Source organism: Chiloscyllium punctatum, chromosome 9 (genome assembly GCF_047496795.1).
Source record: "Chiloscyllium punctatum isolate Juve2018m chromosome 9, sChiPun1.3, whole genome shotgun sequence".
In the NCBI taxonomy this organism is placed as follows: Eukaryota; Metazoa; Chordata; class Chondrichthyes; order Orectolobiformes; family Hemiscylliidae; genus Chiloscyllium; species Chiloscyllium punctatum.
Genome location: NC_092747.1, coordinates 23,436,501 through 23,458,581, shown reverse-complemented (window position 1 = coordinate 23,458,581; position 22,081 = coordinate 23,436,501). Strand labels below are relative to the sequence as shown.

The 22,081-nt window shown below is 43.0% G+C and overlaps 1 protein-coding gene across 2 annotated transcripts; it reads right to left on the bottom strand.

Moving 5' to 3' along the window:
• Positions 1-9,119: 9,119 nt before the first annotated feature.
• On the bottom strand, positions 9,120-21,769 carry LOC140481196 (nucleoside hydrolase-like). Of its 2 annotated transcripts, none has more exons than XM_072577009.1 (6): positions 21,699-21,769; positions 18,265-18,455; positions 15,782-15,961; positions 12,298-12,409; positions 11,170-11,306; positions 9,120-10,767 (listed from the first exon to the last, which is right to left on the bottom strand). In XM_072577009.1, exons 1-6 carry the CDS (start codon positions 21,700-21,702, stop codon positions 10,420-10,422), a joined length of 972 nt encoding a protein of 323 aa, XP_072433110.1. In that variant the 5' UTR covers positions 21,703-21,769; the 3' UTR covers positions 9,120-10,419. The 2 variants fall into 2 exon arrangements, with proteins under 2 accessions (XP_072433110.1, XP_072433111.1); XM_072577010.1 differs by lacking the exon at positions 21,699-21,769 and adding an exon at positions 20,819-20,873.
• Between the last annotated feature and the right edge of the window lie 312 nt (positions 21,770-22,081).

Here is a 22,081-nt window from a genome sequence, read left to right as displayed (position 1 = left end):
GATACCCATCATTATGAAGTGCTTGGAGAGGTTAGTAATGGCGCACGCCAACCCCGTCCTCCCAGAATGCCTTGATCCACAACAATTCACCTACTTTCACAGTAGGCCCACGTCAGTCTCTTATTTATTGCCTTCAGCTTCACCTTGAACATCATAATTCCAAAAAAAACTAATCTCCAAACTCTGAGACCTGGGACTCTGCTCCTCCCTCTGCAACTTGAGCATATTCTTCCTGACCTACAGACCGCAATCATTAAGGATATGTGACAACACCTCGTCCACGACAATCCTCAACGCTGTTGTCCTCAGTGTTGCTTACTCAGGGCTGCATACTCAGTCTCTTACTATACTCCTTTAACATTCACAACTGTGTGGCCAAATCCGGCTCTAGCTACATTGACAAATTTACTAATGATGCCAGCAAAGTGGGTCAGATTTGAAATGACAATGAGACAGAGTTCAGGAAAGAGATAGAGAACTCAGTAGCCTAGTGTAAAGACAACAATCTCTCCCTGAATAATAGTAAAATGAAGGAGCTGGTCATTGGCTTCAAGAAGTGGAGTGAAGGACATGCCCCTGTATCAATGGTGCTGAGGTGGAGATGGTCGAGAGTTTCAGTTTCCTCAGAGTAAATATCACCAACGATCTGTCCTGGTCCATCCACAACACCACTACAGTTTAGAAAGTAGACCAATGCCTCAACGTCTTCAGGACGCTAAGGAAATTCGGCATCTCCACAGTGACTCTTACCATTTTTTATAGATGCACCATAGAAAGCATCTTATCCAGATACATCACAGCTTGGCATGGCAACTGCTCTGCCCGGCTGCAAGAAAATAGCCCAGTCTATCACAAAAACCAGCCTTCCTTCCAGTTACTCTATATATGCTTCCCGCTGCCTTGAGAAAGCAGCCAGCATCATCAAGGACCCCTCCCACCAACAGATTTAAGAACAGCTTCTTCCTCACTGTTATCAGACTAATGAAAGGATTTCTTGTGTATTAGACCTGACCTTTCTTTCTCTGTACCTTCTCTGTTGCTGTCAGACAATATTCTGCACTCTGTTCTATTAGCCTGATATTTATGATTTGTCTGGATAGTGCACAGATCAATACTTTTCACTGTATCTCGGTTCATGTGACAATAATGAAGCAAATAAAATCAAATCCAATACCAGTGTGCGACTGTCAGCTGGGCCTGTAGTACCGATGGGACAGGACATATTCAGAGATGATGGCGGTCATGCCTGGGACCTTATTGCCTGTAAGATGTGACTCTGTGGTCATGACCATGTCAGGCTGTTGCTTGTCTAGTCTGGAAGCCACCTGTCCCAGTGTTGGCACTGCTTCCCAGATCCTCGGAAGGAGGACTTTGCAGAGTTGACAGATTGTTATTGCTATTTCCTTTCTGGTGCCTAGGTTGATGCCTTCTGGTTTGACTGGTTACATTTCTTTTTCGAGACTTCATCACAATTGTTAAACTGAATGGCTTGCTCGGCCGTTTCAGAGGGCAGTTGAGAGTCACCACATGGCTGTAGCTCTGGAGTCACATGTAGGCCAGACCAGGTAAGGATGGCAGTTTCCTTCCTTTTAGGACATTAGTGAACCAGCTGGGTTTTTCTGACAATCGACAATAGTTTCATGGTCATCATTAGACTCTTAATTCCAGATATTTATTGAATTCAAAGTCTACTGTCTGCCACGGCAGGATTCAAACCGCATCCCCAGAACATTACCTGAATTTCAAAATTGATTAGGAAGCAACAATATTTGGCCATCACAACCCATTTAAACTGTAACAACTAAGCCATTGTGATGCTTGATAGGCAGCCTCAAAGATGATGGTCTTGCTGATAAATGGAAGGAGGTGGAACCATAGGTTGGGAACAGGTATCCAGGGCTGCCACTGAAACCACAAGCCTTTATGTAAGCTGCCCCACATTAGGAGTCACGTTTCCCCTCGTTTCTGGTGACCTAAAGCCCATGAAGTCTATTTCCTGTAGCAGCTGCCTGAGCCAAATATACATTTGGCTATGCGTCACCAACATGGCTGCAGTGTCGTCATCTTGTTCATCTGATACAAGTTAAAGAATAAAATACAATGATTGAGGTGCTTTCAAAGTATATCCCCAGCAATAAGGAAATGGTAACTCAAGTAAAGATGGTTAGCAACAGCAGTTTGGTTTAATTTGCTTGCAAATATAATTGAACATCCTAAACTTTAGGTATTCATAGAATTGTAAGTCTGTACAGCCAAAACTAAGCTTCACAACACGCAGCCCTCCAATCCCTCTGCTCCAATCCCAACCTCACCATCAAGCCAGCGGATAAAGGGGGCGCAGTGGTAGTCTGGCGCATTGACCTCTACACCGCTGAAGCCAAACGTCAACTCTAGGACACCTCTTCCTACTGCCCCCTCGACCATGACCCCACCCCCCATCACCAACCATCATCTCCCAAACCATACAGAACCTCATCACCTCAGGAGATCTCCCAACCACAGCTTCCAACCTCATAGTCCGGGAACCCCGCACTGCCCGGTTCTACCTCCTTCCCAAGATCCACAAGCCTGACCACCCTGGCCAACCCGTTGTCTCAGCATGCTCCTGCCCCACTGAACTCATCTCTACCTACCTAGACACTGTCCTATCCCCCCCTAGTCCAGAAACTCCCCACATACGTTTGAGACACCACCCATGCCCTCCACCTCCTCCAAGACTTCCGTTTCCCCTGCCCCCAAAGCCTCATCTTCACCATGGATATCCAATCCCTCTACACCTCCACCGCCATGACCAGGGCCTCCAAGCCCTCCGTTTTTTCCTCTCCAGACGTCCCCAACAGTACCCTTCCACCGATACTCTCATTCGTTTGGCCAAACTGGTCCTCACCTTTAACAATTTCTCCTTTGAATCCTCCCACTTCCTCCAGACCAAAGGGGTAGCCGTGGGCACACGTATGGGCCCCAGCTATGCCTGTGTCTTTGTTGGCTATGTAGAGCAGTTGATCTTCCGTAATTACACCGGCACCACTCCCCACCTCTTCCTCCGCTACATTGATGACTGCATTGGCGCCACCTCGTGCTCCCACGAGGAGGTTGAGCAATTCATCAACTTCACCAACACATTCCACCCTGACCTTAAATTTACCTGGACCATCTCTGACACCTCCCTCCCCTTCCTGGACCTCTCCATCTCCATTAATGACGACCGACTTGACACTGACATTTTTTACAAACCCACCGACTCCCACAGCTACCTGGATTACACCTCTTCCCACCCTATCTCTTGCAAAAATGCCATCCCGTATTCCCAATTCCTCCACCTCCACCAGATCTGCTCCCAGGAGGACCAGTTCCACCATAGAACACACCAGATGGCCTCCTTCTTTAGAGACCGCAATTTCCCTTCCCACGTGGTTAAAGATGCCCTCCAACGCATCTCGTCTACATCCCGCACCTCCGCCCTCAGACCCCACCCCTCCAACCGTAACAAGGACAGAACGCCCCTGGTGCTCACCTTCCACCCTACAAACCTTCGCATAAACCAAATCATCCGCTGACATTTCCACCACCTCCAAACAGACCCCACTATCAGGGATATATTTCCCTCCCCACCCCTTTCCGCCTTCCGCAAAGACCGCTCCCTCCGCGACTACCTGGTCAGGTCCACGCCCCCAAACAACCCACCCTCCCATCCTGGCACTTTCCCCTGCCACCGCAGCAACTGTAAAACCTGCACCCACACCTCCTCCCTCACCTCTATCCAAGGCCCTAAAGGAGCCTTCCACATCCATCAAAGTTTTACTTGCACATCCACTAATATCATTTATTGTATCCGTTGCTCCCGATATGGTCTCCTCTACACTGGGGAGACTGGGCGCCTCCTAGCAGAGCGCTTTAGGGAACATCTCCGGGACACCTGCACCAATCAACCACACCGCCCCGTGGCCCAACATTTCAACTCCCCCTCCCACTCTGCCGAGGACATGGAGGTCCTGGGCCTCCTTCACCGCCGCTCCCTCACCACCAGACGTCTGGAGGAAGAACGCCTCATCTTCCGCCTCGGAACACTTCAACCCCAGGCCATCAATGTGGACTTCAACAGTTTCCTCATTTCCCTGTCCCCCACCTCACCCTAGTTCTAAACTTCCAGCTCAGTAACTGTCCCCTTGACTTGTCCGGAATTGTCCTACCTGCCTATCTTCTTTTCCACCTATCCACTCCACCCTCCCCCACTCACCCATTGTACTCTATGCTACTTTCTCCCCACCCCTACCCTCCTGTAGCTTATCACTCCATGCTTCAGGCTCACTGCCTTTATTCCTGATGAAGGGCTTTTGCCCGAAACATCGATTTCGAAGCTACTTGGATGCTGCCTGAACTGCTGTGCTCTTCCAGCACCACTAATCCAGAATCTGGTTTCCAGCATCTGCAGTCATTGTTTTTACCTAAGCTAAATTTACGCCACTTCCCAGCACTGACTTAGAGCTGTGAATGGTATGACATTTCACGCACTCATCATTTTAAGTGATGTGAGGTTCCTCACCTTAACAACGCTCCTAGATAGTGCTTTCCAGATTTATCACCACACACTGAGGAAACAAAAACCTTTCCTCAAAATCCCTAAGAACTTCCTCTTTTCACATAAAAAATGCACTCCTCTGTTTGTAACCCTTCAACTATTATGGACTATAGATATTCCTGATGAAGGGTTTATGCCTGAAAAGTCGACTCTCCTGTTTGTTGGATGCTGCCTGACCTGTTGTGCTTTTCCAGCACCACACTTTTTGACTCTGATGTCCAGCATCTGTCGTCCTCACTTTCTCTCAATCACGATCAATATTGTGTAGTGATTGTTACAAAGTCAGCCAGGTGGGCCTAATCGAATATGGGTTCCCTGATTGGGGTTAAATTGGTCCAATCAGGAAGCCCTGGCTGATAGATATAAGCAGGAGTGTCAGAGGTTCTGTTCACTCTGAGAGCTGGCTATGTGGAAGCTGGACCAGTGTCAAGTACTGTGCACGTGTGACCAAAGGGTGACTTGGTGACGGGAGACTGGCCTCTGTGGAATTATTTCAATTGTATTGTTTAAGCATCGTTCTCTTTTGTGCGACTCGGCGGCACGGTGGCTCAGTGGTTAACACTGCTGCCTCACTGCACCAGGGTCCCAGGTTTGATTCCAGCCTCAGGCAACTGTCTGTGTGGAGTTTGCACATTCTCCCTGTGTCTGTGTAGGTTTCATCCGGGTGCTCCGGTTTCCTCCCACAGTCCAAATATGTGCAGGTTAGGTGAATTGGTCACGCTAAATTGCCCATAGAGTTAGGTGCATTAGGGAATGGGTCTGGGCGGGTTAGTCTTCAGAGAGTTGGTGTGGACTGGTTGGGCTGAAGGGCCTGTTTCCACACTGTAAGGAATGTAATCTAATCTTGGAAGCAGTTTGTGCCATCAGCTGCTGTTATGTTGAAACAATGAATCTGCTGCAAATCTTATTATGTAACATTTCCACTATGTTCTGATGCAGACAATACAGGGAAGAGTTTTGAAAATTTTATTGTGGAATGGGGTTAATTTGATTGGTGGGAGTAAATAAAGTTGACATTTCATTTCAAGCTTCAACCCCAGTCAATACATCCATTTCCAGTTGTAATGGAAGTGATGGGGAAGCAGGGCGCCCTCTGGAGGTCAGTAGTCAGTGTTTTTTTTTAAAACAGGAAGCTGCATGTTTCTGGTTCATTTATTTAAAAAGGGTTGATCAAGTTGCACCAAACTCTGGAACCACAGCAGGTAAAAATCTGCCAAGGGTCAGATCCATAAAACATATTTACAGTTTTGTTTTCCCAGACCTAAATTAGCTCATCAATGTCCTTCAACCTCCAACTTCCTCCAGCCTGACTACTGAGACCTCCAACACCCATCCCATGCAGACTCCGGTCCTCAGCCCTCAAAGTCAATCCTGGAAACACTGATTTGCTCCTTGATCTCTACATTAGCCCCACCACACACAATTCTGACATCTGATTCTCACAGCCTAGGATCTTTGACTCTGTGAAGTCTGATTTCATAGCCTTTGACTTACCTAGCAGCCTCCTTCAAGCAAGAACCATAATGAACATTTTCAAGTCATCTTGCTGGTAAACGCCCTGGGAAAACTTACTGAAAACCCATCCTTGGAGTATTCATGGCCTTGAGCACATGTGGGGCCCAAATACAATTAGTGGTTTCAAAACCTTAAAAACATAACCTCAAATGTGTCATGATGATAAAAGCAGAAACTTCTGGAAGAACTCAAAAAATCTGACAACACCAGTGGCGAGAGAAAGGTAATGTTTTGAGTCAGATATGACTCAGGACACCTCGGGGCTTCTAGATTGCATGCTCAGTTTTCCCAGCACTTTGATCTTAACCTCAAAAATATTGACTATGCTTGAAAATGAGATCTTTAAATGGTTTAACACCTAACTGTATTAGATGCAAATGTCACAACTGAGAAATTATAAGTAGGCCTCACACTTTTAATGTGAATCAGGCAAAAAAGATGGCCATGCAGTTTTCTGAACACTGTTTTCAAAATTCTTTGAATGGTAACTACAACAATAATCCAACCAGGGATCAGGCTACTTTGGATCTGGTAGTGAGTATAGAGGCTGGTTTCATAAATGATCTCAAAGTAAAAGGGAAAAGGGCCCATAAAGTGGTGGAATGTAGCGCTCAGTTTGAGAGTGAGAAGCATGGGTTAGAAATAACTGCTTAAACAATTTAACAACTTAAACAAGGGTAATTACATGGGAATGAGGGCAATATTGGCTTGAATGGATTAAGAAAGGGGATTAGCAGAAAATACAGTTAAGAAATATTGAAATACATTCAATAAATTAGAACATGATGCACAGTAACAATATAGCCTGTGAGAAAAAGGACTTAGATAGACATAACTGGTTTTAGTTAATGAAAGACGTTAAGGATCGTATCAAATTGCAAAAAAAGCATGTATAATAAGATTAGTGGTAAAGCAAAGGAATGTTTTTATGAAACAAAAAAGCTGACCAGAAATAATAGAGGGGGAAAAGAAACTGAGTGTAAACTGACGACTAAATGGTAAGAGCTTCACTAAGTAGGAAGGAAGGCCAAAGTGAACATAGGCCTCTTGGCAAATGAGGCTGACAAAATAGTATTAGCAAACCAGAAAATGGTAGTAAGTTCTAAAGTACTTTGCATCTGTGTTCCAGGCAGAGGAATTGAATAGCATTCCAAAAATGCTAAATGATCAATGGACTAATGAAGGGGATTAAAAACAATGATTTTCACTAGAGAAAACATACTAGGGAGATTAATGGGGCTAGGAACTGATAGGTTCACTGGCATTGTGGGCTGCATCCTTGGATTTTAAACAGAAGCAACTGCAAAGATAGTGGCAGCAATCTTCCAAAAGTTTTTAAATTCTGGAAAATTCCAGAATCTGAAACATGCCATTCAAGGAGAAAGTACATATAATATGTAAGAGTCAAGGGTTATGGAGGAGAAAATGAGGATTGGAGATCAGTGTCGAGAGTTTGGTGCTGGAAAAGCACAGCAGGCCAGGCTGCATCTGAGGAGCAGGAGAATCAACATTTCAAGCATAAAGCAACCCACGTTTCTCACTCTCAAACTGAATGCTACATTTTACCATTTTATAGGCCCTTTTCCCTTTTACTTTGAGATCATTTATGAAACTAGCCTCTATACACGCTCGTCAAGGGTTATGTGTCAATGCAAGTAAGTGAAATTGAGAATTGTCACATAATCTATGATCTGATTGAATGGTGGAGCAGATCTAACGGGCAAAATGGCCTATTTCTCTTCCTATGTTTATGGTTTTACAATGGCTGGTTGAATCTTCATTTACCTCCAGTTATTTGAATCCAGCAGGACATTTTTCAATAATATTATATGAAATGAGTCAGAGCCTAAATGGAAGTAAATACAATTTAAAGAAATTAGTTGCATACTACTCATTTTTTATTCCTTCACAGCATGCAGGGGTACGTTTATTTGTTGCAATCCAATGCTCATCCAACAACGTTGGTAAAAATAAATCACACTTTTGTGAAGGTACACTCCTCTGTGAGATTAAATGCACATGGCTTCTGTAACTGAAAATAGAATACTGTGGAAGCTGGAGCTTGGAAATAAAAACAGAAAGCCCTGAGAAGCCCAGCAGGTCAGGCAGCATCTGCAGAGAGTTCTTTGAGACTGAAGGAGGAGCCATATCAGACTGGGTGGAAGGGTGAACTGTGAGGCAGATGCAGAGATGATTCAGTGTGATTTGGACAAGTTGAGTGAGTGACAAATGCATGGCATATGAAGCATAATGCGGATAGATGTAAGGTTACCAATCTTGCTGGCAGATAAAGATCAGGCAAATTATTATCTGAATGGGTGATAGATTGGGAAAGAGGGAGGTGCAATGTGACCTCGGTGTTGTGATGATCTTATGGCTTTAACAGGTCTTTTTTTTCCCCTTTTTTTTAATGGAGAAAAGTTGAATTAGAAATAGCAGGCAGTCTGCTCCAAAACCAATAAAGTAAACAGCTGGTGGCACCTTGGGTTTTTTTTTAAAGTTGGAATATTAGAAACAGCCTGAATTAGTGGGGTCAAACTTCCATAGAACCAGGGATTTTTAAATTAGTTTTAGCCTTCAGTAGCAGTTGCTGGGATCTTGAAGCTGGATGTGAAAGCTCTTATTCCTCTCTCTGTTCCAGCTAAAACCTGGGGTTCCCTTCCTGCTGCTAGAATTGCACATGAGACAATCTATTTTACTGAATTTGCCTTTGTGAAGGGTGTGTTTATGGGGTTACTATGTTGGAACAATTACTTAGTAGTAGTTAATATATCTTCAGCACCCGTTTAAGTGGACCAAGTACCACTAATCGGGAGATAAGCATAGACTCTTATTCTTCCCAGGGATCCGAAAGAAATGATGCTCATACAGTTCTCCAAGCTTTCAACATCTCTCTGAATGGTAGCTATAATATCCAGTGAGTCTTCATCCACTTAGTTATTTGAACGAAGGAGGACGTTTCTCAATAAACGTAATGAACTGAATCAGGCTCCAGATGGAAATAAATACAACTGAAAACAAATAGTTGCACGCAGCTCTCATTTTTATTTATTCATAACATACAAGAGCGCGTTTATCCATTACAATCCAATGCTACTACATCTAATTAAATAAAAGCGAAGCCTTTTTTAAAAAGTCAAACATATCCCTCTATGAGATTAAATACATCAATTTTCATAACTAAAAGCAAAATATTACAGATGCTGGAGATGAAAATAAAAATAGAAAGTGCTGGAGAAACTCAGCAGACCTAGCAGCATGTAGGAAGAGAGACACAGAGTTAATGTTGAGTCCAGTATGACTACTTCTTCAGTCCCAAAGAACTCCACTCAGATGCTGCCAGATCTGCTAGCTTTCTCCAGCACTGTTTTTATTTCAGCTTCCATAGCTGTATTGATCCTTGCATCAAATTCAGATAACTAGTAAAATAAAGAAAGCAAAATGGTTTTCTTGAAATTCGAATCTCCAAGGCCAAAGCATAATCAGCTGGTTAACGCTATAACAATTAATAAAAGCAACCAGTGCCTTTAAACTGGTAAAGCATCCCAGGGCACTTAATAGAATACCATTAAGTACATTTGACATCAAGTGACATAAGGAGATATTGGGTAGGATGCCCAAATGTTTGGTCACATTGGTAGGATTTATATAGCATCTTAGAGGGATAAGAAAGGCAGTGTGGTGTAGGGGTGGAATTCCAGAGCTTAGGGAGGAGACAGCTAACAATCGAGCAATGGAAGGCAGCAGACATGTGGCTGGAATGGAAGGATTACAGAATCTCAGAGGATTGTAGAGATAGGGAATGATTTGAAGACAAGGGTAAGAAGCTAATGTAGGTAAGCAGCATGGGTGGGTGTGTGGTAAAAGCAAGGACTGCAGATGCTAGAAACCAGAGTCTAGATTAGAGTGGTGCTGGAAAAGCACAGCAAGTCAGGCAGCATCCAAGGAGCAGGAAAATCGATGTTTAGGGCAAAAGCCCTTCGTCAGGGTGGGTGTGTGGTCAGGTAAAGATTAGTCGGGTTCATTGGGAGTTAGTTTTGCATGACCCCGGTTGTACAGAAGGAGAAAGATGGAATGCCAGCAGAAGAGCATTAGAATAATCAACTTTGAGAGATGGTAAAGGTATGAATGAAAGTTTTCATAGCAGATGAGTTGGTGCCAGGCAGACACAAGCAGTGTAACTGTGATAAAGGTATTAGCAATGTATCAGCATGTTGTCTAAATTTGGCTAAGTTTGTACTGCATTACAGTTTACTTCCTAAATAATACAACATGAAATATATGTTCACTTTTCCTTTCTTTCCCCATTAAAAACTTGCAGCATTCTATTTCACAGCATTAACCAACAGCTGCTTAAACTTTTCCATGTCACATTTCAGAAAGACAATAGCTTTGTGCTTTAGTTTCAGGAGATCAAGGGTATCTAGAACCATCATCCCTCTGGTCAATGATCCATGCAGTTCCACACTTACCCCATACACTGCATGTTCAGTGACAACAGACTCATCAATTGCAGCAGCCATTGCATAGGAATCACAGGACACAAACCCCTCTCCAAAAAACAGCTCTTTGTTGCCTTGATCATCTTTGACATACTGAGTAGTAAGTGCAGTTATATTCTTCATGAATCGAGCTTTTTCAGTATTTTGATTTACCCATTGACGAAAAAAGTCCTGCAATTTAAAAGAAAAAGTGATAATATTTCAGTCACTGAAAGAGCATCTAGCCCAGACATCAATAATATTTTGAATAACCCCATAACCCAACGGCAGATAACGGACTGGGGTGTTCAAGCACAATGGTAGTCTTCTTCTCTACAGGTCAGCAGAGTGATTAAAAAACTGTCTGCTCACTTTGGAAGTCTCTGAGGGCTTTTCGTTCCGCACTGGTGTTAATTACCTTTTACAGAGTGCTGATGCTAGGATTACAAACCTGGAGCCAAACAAAGAGGCCAGCAGCTCCCTGAGACAGTACCTCCTCCCAAGTGACAGACAGAGTATTAAAAGGCTGTGGGGGTAGCTGACAAATTGTGCCCCAAATCCTGAGATTGTTGCTGCATATTTTGAAGAACTTACCCATGGTAATCGATGACGGAGACTATATTCCCAGGTGGCAATGTGAGTGGGGCATGTAAAATGGCTGAGGACAATGGAAGCTGCTTCTGGGTCAGTAACAAAGTTAAACTCACTGCAGACTCTCACATTCCCTCGGGCTGAAAATAAAGCAGACATCGTAAATGTTGAGAACACGATAATTGACATAATGTAGCAGTAATCGGCCATCTTGGAGGTAAGACCTTTAGTAAGCTTCATTTGGAAAGGATGGAGGGTGGCCTGAAGATCTACTGAAACTCTTAGGAAACTGCTCAAGGCTGACTTTAGAACCACATCTTACCACTGGTGGATCAACTGCCCAACAAATTCAGTAAAGCTTGGCTGTGGCCTACTGAGGGTGTGAAGACAGAGGTGTCTCTCATCCCATACACTCTGCAACTGATCAAGGGGAGACCTTAGTCTGAAGCTATTCTCTTGCCTTTTAACTTGACCCACTCACCCACTTCGCCAAGGTCCTGGTTTATTATCCCCAATGTCCTCACACTCACCGCTCTCCAGCGTTCTATTGTTAATCCCTGCTGAAGATCTCAGTGCAGTACTAGCTCTGGCCCTCTGTCCCAGTGGCGTGGACAATACTGGATAGTTTGCAGCCACTGATTTGTCAGCAGCTCTTGGGATGGGATGTCTATACTCCAAGGCGAAAGTGAAGACTGCAGATGCTGGAGATCAGAGTCAAGATTAGAGTGGTGCTGGAAAAGCACAGCAGGTCAGGCAGCATCCTGACCTAATTCCTGATGAAGGGCTTTTGCCCGAAATGTTGATTTTCCTGCTCCTCGGATGCTGCCTGACCTGCTGTGCTTGTCTACACTGCAACACTATTATTTCAATGGGAGCATATCACTGCCCCAGGAAATGTTGAATCATTGCAACATTCCATTGGGTCTCCTGAAAATGAACAACATAAAGTTCCCACCGGTTTTCAGTAGCCGCCCCCCCCCCCGCCGACTGATCATAATATTACATTCCACCCACCAACTCTCTTCCTCTCTCTCTCCTGATGCTGTCAGACCTGCTCTGTACTTCCATCATTTGCTGTTCAAGTCAGATTTCTAGCCTCCACAGTATTTTGCTTCAGTAAAGGAGACCTACCTTCCATGTTTCCTCCCATGATGTACAAAGATTTCAGTTTTGTTGGGAAAGTGGGGTCCATTTTTGCAGCCAGGGCCACATTGGTCAGGGGTCCAACAGCAACAAGACAGACCTACAAGATGATGCAATGTCTGAGGATATTAACAGTGAGGCGTTCATTCCTTTGTACATTGTCATAGTAAAAAACTATTGCTGAATTCAAAGTAAAACCTATTGCAGTGTTCATAAATGTTTTCAGGAATACTGCATTGCGTATCAGACAAACAATGTTTCAATGAGAATGCGACTCTGTTTGACCTACTTAAGATTTACAAGTAAATAAACATAAAAGTTCGGACCAGGCTACTTGATCCCTCCACCATGTCCCACCATTTAATATGATCATGACAAATCTGTTTGCATTTCAAATTGCATATTCCTGTCTACCTGTGATAACCTTTGATTTTCTCACCCAACAAGAATCTACCAATCTTTCCTTTAAATGTATTCAATGGCCCTGCCTCCACTGCCATCTGAGATGGAGAAATCCAAAGTGAAACAACATAAAAACATTCTCGTCTCTTTCCTAAATGGGCATGTGTTCATTGTTAAACAGTGCCCCCTGGTGCTAGAATTGTGACAAGAGGAAATATCCTTTCTCCATCCAAGTTACCAACACTATTGAGGATCTTATATACTTCAACCAAACCACGCTTCACTCTAAACCCCAGTGGAAACAATCCCAGTCTGTCCAACTTATCCTCATCATATAAACTGCTCAAACCAGGGATCAATCTAGTAATCTAGCCAAACCGTTACCACATGATGCCTGGAGGAATAATGCCTATATTCCGCTTTGGGATCCTGCAACCACACAGGATCAATGTGGATCTCAACACTTCCTCATTTCCCCTCTCCCCACATTATCCTAGTTCCAAGCCTCCAACTTGGCACCACCCTCTAGACCTGTCTATCACTGCCACCTTTGACCTATCACCTTCTCCACCACCTTCATCCACCTATCGCTTTCTTAGCTACCTTCTTGCCCCAAACCCCCTCCCCAACCCAATTTATCTGTCAGCCCCAGCTCACAAGTCTCATTCCTGATGAAGGGCTGATGCCTGAAACTTCAATTCTCCTGCTCTTTGGATGCTGCCTGACCTGCTGTGCTTTTGCAGCAACACACTCTCGACTCTGATCTCCAGCAGCTGCAGTCCTCACTTTCTCCTAATCAATCTAGTAAAGTACTTTTGAATCATCTCAAAGATGTTCATGTTCTTCCTTAAAAAAAGGAGGCCAAAACTGCACAAGGGATTCAAGATCTCATTAATGCCCTTTGTAACAGAAGTTGAACATCCTTGCGTTCATGTTCTATTCATCTTGTAATAAAGAATAGCATCCCATTATCTTTCTTAATTACTTGCTGAACCTGCGTATGAACATTTTGTGACTCATGCAGTGGAATAACAAGATCACTTTGCAGCTCTGAATTCTGCAGTCACTTTCTATTTAAAGTAGTCCTCTGCTTTTTATTCTTCCTTCCAAAGTAAGTAACTCCACACTTCCTACCTTATACTCGGTTAGAATTTTGCATACTCACAGCCTGTGTGTCTCCATCTCCAACACATCCACTTCACAACTTACTGTCCTACCCATTTTTGTCTCAGCTGAAAACGTAGTTACTAATCAATCATTCTCTTTCTCCAAGTCATTGATATAAACTGCACAAAAAAGCAGAGGTCCCTGCACAGACCCTGTGTGACCACACTCATCACATCGTGTTAATAAAATTGTTTTGTTTCTGGAGACAACACAGATCCCTTTTGAATAGCTCACATTCCTCATTTACAAAAACACAATGAAACACCGGCATAAACTTTAATTAATATGTTCAAATATTGTTCCCTGTAAGTATAATCTTGACTTGTTCATGATTACAATAGTTTAGCTACAGCACAGGACATTTTATTCTTGAGAAGTTGAGCACATAACTCAATTATGTTTTACACAGAAATATCACGACTTCCAAATTTATTTTATGCTTCTGCTGAGATAACCCTGTCAAGATCCTCTCTTTATTTACAAAGGCCTGCCCTAATTATAAAAAACAAGTTCACTCCAGTCTCCAGCCACGTGTCCTTAAATTATTCATAGACTTTGACTGCTAAGTGTTGCTTTCCCAACTACCTTGCTATCATCAAGTCTTCTGGCACTATTCGTGTCGCCAACGACAACATCAAGATCAAAGCCAAAGGCTCTGTAATCTCCTCCTTAGCCTCCCAGAGAATCCTAGGATAAATTCCATCCGGCCCAGGGGGCTTATCTATTTTCACACTTTCCAGAATTGCTTACACCTCCCCCTTATGAACCTCAATCCCATCTAGTCTAATAGCCCCTACCTCAGTATTCTCTTTGACAACATTTTCTTTTTCCAGTGTGGCACAGTGGTTAGCACTGCTGCCTCACCTGCCAGAGACCCGGGTTCAATTCCCGCCTCAGGAACGTTCTACCCGTGTCTGCGTGGGTTTCCTCCGGGTGCTCCAGTTTCCTCCCACAGTCCAAAAGATGTGCAGGCCAGGTGAATTGGCCATGCTAAATTGCCCCTAGTGTTAGGTAAAGGGTAAATGTATGGGTGGGTTACGCTTCGGCAGGTCGGTGTGGACTTGTTGGGCCGAAGGGCCTGTTTCCACACTGTAATGTAATCTAATCTAATCTAGGTTGATAAGGTTCTTGAGATATTCATTTAGCACCTCATCTATCTCCTCGGACTCCACGCAGTACTGTCCTTGACTAGCCCTAATCTTACTCTAGTCATTTTTTTATTCCTGACATATCTATAAAAAGCTTTAGGATTTTCCTTGATCCTACCTGTCAAAAACTTCCCATGTCCCCTCCTGGCTCTTTTTAGCTCTCTCTTTAGATCTTTCTTGGCTAACTTGTAACTCTTAAATGCCCTAACTGAGTCTTCACATCTCACCTTTACATAAGCCTCCTTCCTTTTGACAAGAGGTTCAACTTCTTCAGTAAACCACGGCTCCCTTCCTCCCTGTCTGACAGGTACATAGTTATCAAGGACACACAGTAGCTGTTCCTTGAACAAGCTCCACATTTCAATTGTGCCCATCCCCTGCAGTTTCCTTCCCCATCCTTTGCATCCTGAATCTTGCCTAATTGCATCATAACTGCCTTTACCCTAGCTAGAACTCTTGTCCTGCGGTATATACCAATCATTTTCCATCACTAAAGTAAAAAATAGAGAAGGTTCATTTGCGAAGGGACCAAAAACATTGTTAGATTTCAATGGGAATGCATACAGGTTAAACTGAGGTGGCAGAGAAAATGTACAATCATCCTCGCAGCCTATCTATCTGACTCTTCATGTGGCAGAGACTGCAGAACGTACATTAGATTTACAGAGATGTCTCAAAAGACACGAAGCAGAAAGGAAGCAGGTCACCCTCAATCCTAAGGCACAACCCTTGAATGAGAGAAGACGACATCTCACCTGGCCAACATGCTTATTGACTATTCTTATCATGGCATTCACTGCATGCTCAGCTTGGATGTGTTCCAGCCCTGGAGCATTTGGGTCTGGAACATCACCCAGACCATCCTTTCCATGATAAGCAGGATCATGGAGACGTTCTCCAAGGAGAGAGATACCTGCACCCCGGTATACAGGAATCTGTGCAAACATGGAAACATAGTTTTCAGAAATACTGAGCATACATCACATCGGTTCTTCAGAAAACATTGTACATGCAAGAAAGATGATTAATAATTTTATTGAACAGCTTTCCTGAATTATTTCATTGTTAACTGGATAGATAGTGAGTATTGTTAAAAACTTAGGCAGTTTCTAGATTAGTCTTGTTGGCATTTACTAAGCTACAAATAGGGACAGTACAACTGACTCTAATTCTTCAAATTAGGAAATGAAGAAATCAAACACATTCCAAATTGTTGATTATTCAAATTCTGATTTAATGTTGCCCCATTTAGCATTATTTTGCTTTTAAGATTTAAGTGTTCTAGTTTATAAAGTTTATTTACTTTAAGTTATGGAGCCTCAAATCTATTAAACATCTGTTGAGAGCATCATTATTTTTATCTTCCCTCATTTCTAGTTTGGAACTGTGAGTTGAAATTGAGAATTGAACTTTGTTTAAAGAGAAACACGGGAGACTGTTTGCTGTTGGAAATCAGCCTGGAACAACAAAGCAGGTTAATTAATGCTCCAAGAACACTATAGAGTTATAGAGACATACAGCCTGGAAACAGACCCTTTGGTCCAACCAGTCCATGCCGAACATAATCCCAAACTAAACTAGTCCCACCTGCCTGCCCCTGGCCTACATCCATCCAAACCTTTCCTTTTCATGTACGTATCCAAATGACTTTTAAATATTGTAATTTTACCTTCATCTACCACTTCCTCAGGAAGTTCATTCCTCACACTAATCACCCTCTGTGTTAAAAAAAATTGCCCCCCTCCATATTGTCTTTTTAAAATCTCTCTCCTCTCGCCTGACAAAATGTGCCCCCTAGTCTTGAAATCACCCACCCTGGGGAAAAGACCTTGGGAAAACTACCACTAACTCTATCTATACCCCTGTAAAGTAATGACTTTATAAACTTCTATAAGGTCGCCTCTCAATTTTGTACACTCCAGTGAAAAAGTCCTAGCCTGCCTAGAGGAACCATTACAAAGATGTTGTTATGCTCAGGGACCAGCAGCTGGTTGGATGCTGAGTTGGTCAACCAAGGGAGGACTAATGATGGCCAGCCAACTGCAGAATGTTGGAAAAGAAGGAGGAAAGGTGAGCTATCTCTGACTGGGTTTTGTGCAGAAAGCAGTTTTGCTTTAGCAGCTGCTGCACTGCGCTAGGTTTTTGTTTTTGCCTTCTCTAGTTATTATTCTCCAGTTACCAACTTGGTGAAAGTTTTTCTTAAAATCCCAGTTGTAAGAAACCAGTAAAAGTCTCCACAGGTCTGCAGAAGCTGTTTGCATTGACTGGTGACTTTGTAATTCAAGCAAGATATACACAATCACCCTCAAGGATTTCACAAAGGCCTGGTATTCATCACTGAGACAGTCATCCCTCGAACTGGCAACTTACAATTCTTTTATTTACAAAAAAAATTATCCCTTAATTCTGTCAATCAGAGATAGTCAGGGTTTGTTATCACAAAAGGATTGTGCTTAGATTGTAGATAAGAGTTACGTTGCCTTAATGTTTATCTGTGTTCTGCTAAAGTCATATTAAATTGATGATTGTTGTTTAAATTAAACTTGGTGTAAAGATCTATCATTTGTTAATCTGTTCAGAAACAACTGAGTGATTTTCAGGGTGGTTAATGTTTTAAATTCACTGTATTGCCAAGCCAGTAATCATAAGGCTGATTTGGTTTGGCTTGCTATCCATGTCATAACACACACTTTACTGCACATGACTGATTGACACAAACTCTCTTGCTCTCCAACTTGTACCATGCCAATTCCCACATCACCACCCAAGGGTTGCACCAGGAAGCTTTTATTCATCAGGCTTCAGGCTGCCACTGGAACCAATGCATGGATCTTGTCACATATTAGCTACTGTCTGATAACATCTTCTTACACATGTAGCAGTGCCCCTTCCAGGCGGCAGCCACTGCCTTTAGGATCTGCTCGGACAGGATTGTACTGGTCCTCTTGGGTAATGTAGGGCTTTGGCCTGTCAGCTAGGACAAGGAAGGTAGTTGGTTCAGACTGACTTTGCTTTCCAAATCAATTACTGAATAGCAGAGTGGGCTTCAGGGGCTGAATGGTCTGCTGCTGTTCCTGTTTTGTGTGTTTGTACCAAACAGAAACAATAGGGCAGCATTTTGAAAGAAGCACAATATATCCAAGCTTTAAGTAAGTTTTGTATTCCTCACTTCTTGTTACTGAACAAAAAAACAGAGTCCCACTTATACAGATTTGTTCCTCTGCTCTTCCACACCTACCTCCATCCTATTGCAAAGTTGTAACACTCGCAGCACATTTTTGCAAACGTTTTCAATGTTTGTGTTTCCGTGAGTACACGTTATACCCAGGATGTGTACATCAGGAGCTGCAAGAGCCATCATCATCGCTTGGGCATCATCCACCCCACAGTCAACATCTAACAGCAACAGCTTCTTTCCCATTGTACAACCTGAAATGCAGAGCTTTTGTTTGAAAAGGCATTGCTTAACAATGTAAAGTTGAACAGTACTTGATGATTCATTGTTCGAAAATGGATATTTAAGCCAGTTGATAATTCAACCAAGCCAGCCTCCACAACCTACACTCACCCCTCCCGAGCCTAGGGCACTATTATTCCCTACCCCATACAGACACATAAACCATCTGAGTGGAGTAGGCCATTTGGCCCTTTGAGTCTGTCCTGACATTCAATAAGATCATGGCCGACCATCCAACTCAGTACTCTTTTCCTGCTTTCTCCCTACATCCTTTGAATGTTTTACTAACAACTATACCTACAATTTTCTTGAAAGTCTTCATATTTTGGCCTCAGAATTCCTCAGGCTTACCTGGTGAAGAAAGTTCTCCTCATATCTGTCTTTAAAGATCCATCCTGTGGCCTAAGACTGTAACCACTGGCTCTGGACACCCTGATCATCAAGGACATCCTTCCTGCAACTATGTTGTCTAAGCTTGTTAGAAGTTTAGAGGTTTCTATGAGATCTAAACTCCAGTTAATACAGTCTTAAACCAATTCAGCATCCTGCTACCTGCCATTCCAAGGATCTGTCCGGTAAACCTCCTTCACACTCTCTCAATACCCAGAATGTTCTTCCACAGATAAGGAGACCAAAAGTGCACACAGAACTCCAAGATTGGTCTTACCAATGCCATGCACATTTGCATCAAGACATCCCTCCTCCTGTACTCAAATTCTCTCATTAAGAATGCCTCATTGAACTTTCCCATTTCAGTTTGTTGCCATTGAGATAATAATTGAGTGGGCGGCACGGTGGCACAGTGGTTAGCACTGCTGCCTCACAGCGCCAGAGACCCGGGTTCAATTCCCGCCTCAGGCGACTGACTGTGTGGAGTTTGCACGTTCTCCCCGTGTCTGCGTGGGTTTCCTCCGGGTGCTCCGGTTTCCTCCCACAGTCCAAAGATGTGCAGGTCAGGTGAATTGGCCATGCTAAATTGCCCGCAGTGTTAGGTAAGGGGTAGATGTAGGGGAATGGGTGGGTTGCGCTTCGGCGGGGTGGTGTGGACTTGTTGGGCCGAAGGGCCTGTTTCCACACTGTAAGTAATCTAATCTACCTTCCTGTTTTTGCTACCAAAGTGAATAACCTCATTTTACTGTATCTGTCACATATTTGACCACTCACCTAACCTGTCCAAATCACACTGAAACTTCTTGCATCTTCCTCACACCATACAATCCCAGTCAGCTTTGTGTCATCTGAAAATTTGACACACAGTCTCCTCTTCTAAATCATTAATATACATTATGAATAGCTAGATCCAAGTACTGCTCCCTGTGATACCCCACTAGTCATTGCCTGCTACTTCGAAACATATTTGGTTATTTCTATTGTTTCCTATCTACCAATAATTTTTTGTCCATTTGAGCACATGACTGCCAATCCCATGTGCATGCCATTTTCTTAGATGGGATCTTTTCAGAAAACCTTCTGAAACCTTCTGAAAATCCAAGTAATCCACATCCATTGGCTCCCCTTTGTCTATTCTACGATTACATCCTCACAACATTCCAGCAAATCTGTCAAGCATGGCTTCCCTTTCATAAATCCATCTATCTGATCTTATTACTATTTTACAAGTGCTCACTGTTACAAGTGCTCTGCTGTTACATTTATAATGGACTCGAGCATTTTTCCCACAACTCGGCTGGAATTCACTCATTCAAGTCGGTAATTTGCTGCTTTCCCTCTTCCCTCCAAGACTAGCTCAACAGGCTAGGCGAGTCATTGCTGGAACCTGGATCCTGGAGCAGGAACAGACCAAGCCCCGGCTGGGTTGGATTGTGGTCAGAACCTGGAGCGGGAGCAGAGTGAGCCCAGGCTGAATTGTCGTCAGAATCTGGAGCAGGAGCAGAGTGAGCATGGGTTGGATTGTGGCCGGAACCTGGAGCAAGAGCCGGACGAATGGGGGCTGAGCTGTTAGAGGAATTGCGGGCTAGAGCTGGGGCAGGAGCAGAGACAAGCCCAGGCCAGTCGGGGGGATGAGTCCTGGAGGCGAGTCCTGACAGAGAGGGCAGCAAGACCTTGTGTTCTGAAGCTTGGTGACCACAGACCTAGTAAAAAAGGACTATAACTTGAATATTTTAAATATACGTTTTATTCTCATTTGGACTTTTTATTCCCATGTCAGTCTACTCTTTTTTTTTGCACTATTTCAATTCTATAACAACAGTTAAAGTATCTGTACCTAGGTACCCTGTGCCCAAGATGGTGCCAAGGAATGACAACACAAACTTTTCATTCAAGTGCACATGACAATAAAATTTATTCTAATTCTAATCCTTCACATACTTACAGAAGCTTTTACTATCCGTTTGTAAAATGCCAGTTGGACGTTCCACAGACCAGGCTCCGGAACCTTGCACTCACTCGACATCTGCATTTGTTTGTAGAGCTGCACTGAAAGCACCTGAATTTATAGCTGCTCCGTTTCTCTGGAACCGCTTAAATCCCATCAGTGTACACTGCTTATTCAGTTTACACAATAGAGGGTGTGGTCACACTGCCTAAAGCTAATCTTTCAATTATCCCTTACCTTTGATAATCTGCATCATCTTTAACAGACTTTGCATGTAAATTTTAAAACTTGGAAAACATAGGATGATCTCCTGGTGGTGGTTAAAAGAAAAGAAATGCACATGATTCGATGAAGGTAAAAAGGTTCACTAATATGTAATACCACTTCTCAATATATAAAAAATAACTTTAATTAACAGAAGAAAGGTCAGAAGTCACATGATACCAGGTTATGGTCCACAAGTTTATTTGAAACCACAAGCTTTCAGAACGTTGCTCCCTCATTTTGTCATAGAGCAGAGGTCAATAGCCCTCTGATAATTTAAACCAAAACACCCACAGAATCTCCCTTCACCTATTAATCTGATAATAGAAGTGTGAAAAGTGGTATTACCGCTTACTCCCCAATCAGTTATAAAGGAATGGTTAAATGAAATGGCATTCTTTCACTCACTCTATAATTAACAAGAAACAATTTATTATCTAACTCTCAACAGTGAGCAAGTTAACACAATTACCAACACACCAAACAATCCCTCTCTAACTAACTACAATACTTACAGTCAGCTCTGATATAACATATGTTTCGTCAATGTGAATTAGCTTTAACACAATTGAAGAATTTAGACTGTTATTTGTAGAATGTGAACTTTCCTTACCCATATTGGCTGTAATGCAGTTCCGGCCACATTAGATTAAGTAGCATGGCTATTGCGCGATTTTCTTATAACAGAAGATTGCACAAGAATGAAACTATGACATTTTGTCAGAATTGACTGTATTCCAGAACACTATGTTGTTCCAATAACGCAGGTCCCACTTGTATAAATCTAAGTAATAAGAAAACAATAAATTAAAACATAGTCTCTCAGAGTTCACATGGAATGTGTCTTGCTGAACTTTCTGTTTCTTCTTGCATCGTCTTCCTCTGTCCAAAATGCCTTCTCAGTCGTTTTCTGGTGTCAGGAATGTTACTAAGAGTGCCATATACCTTTTTGAACAGATGGTGCTTTTTTTCTGAGAGCTGATAAGTTCTTTCTCT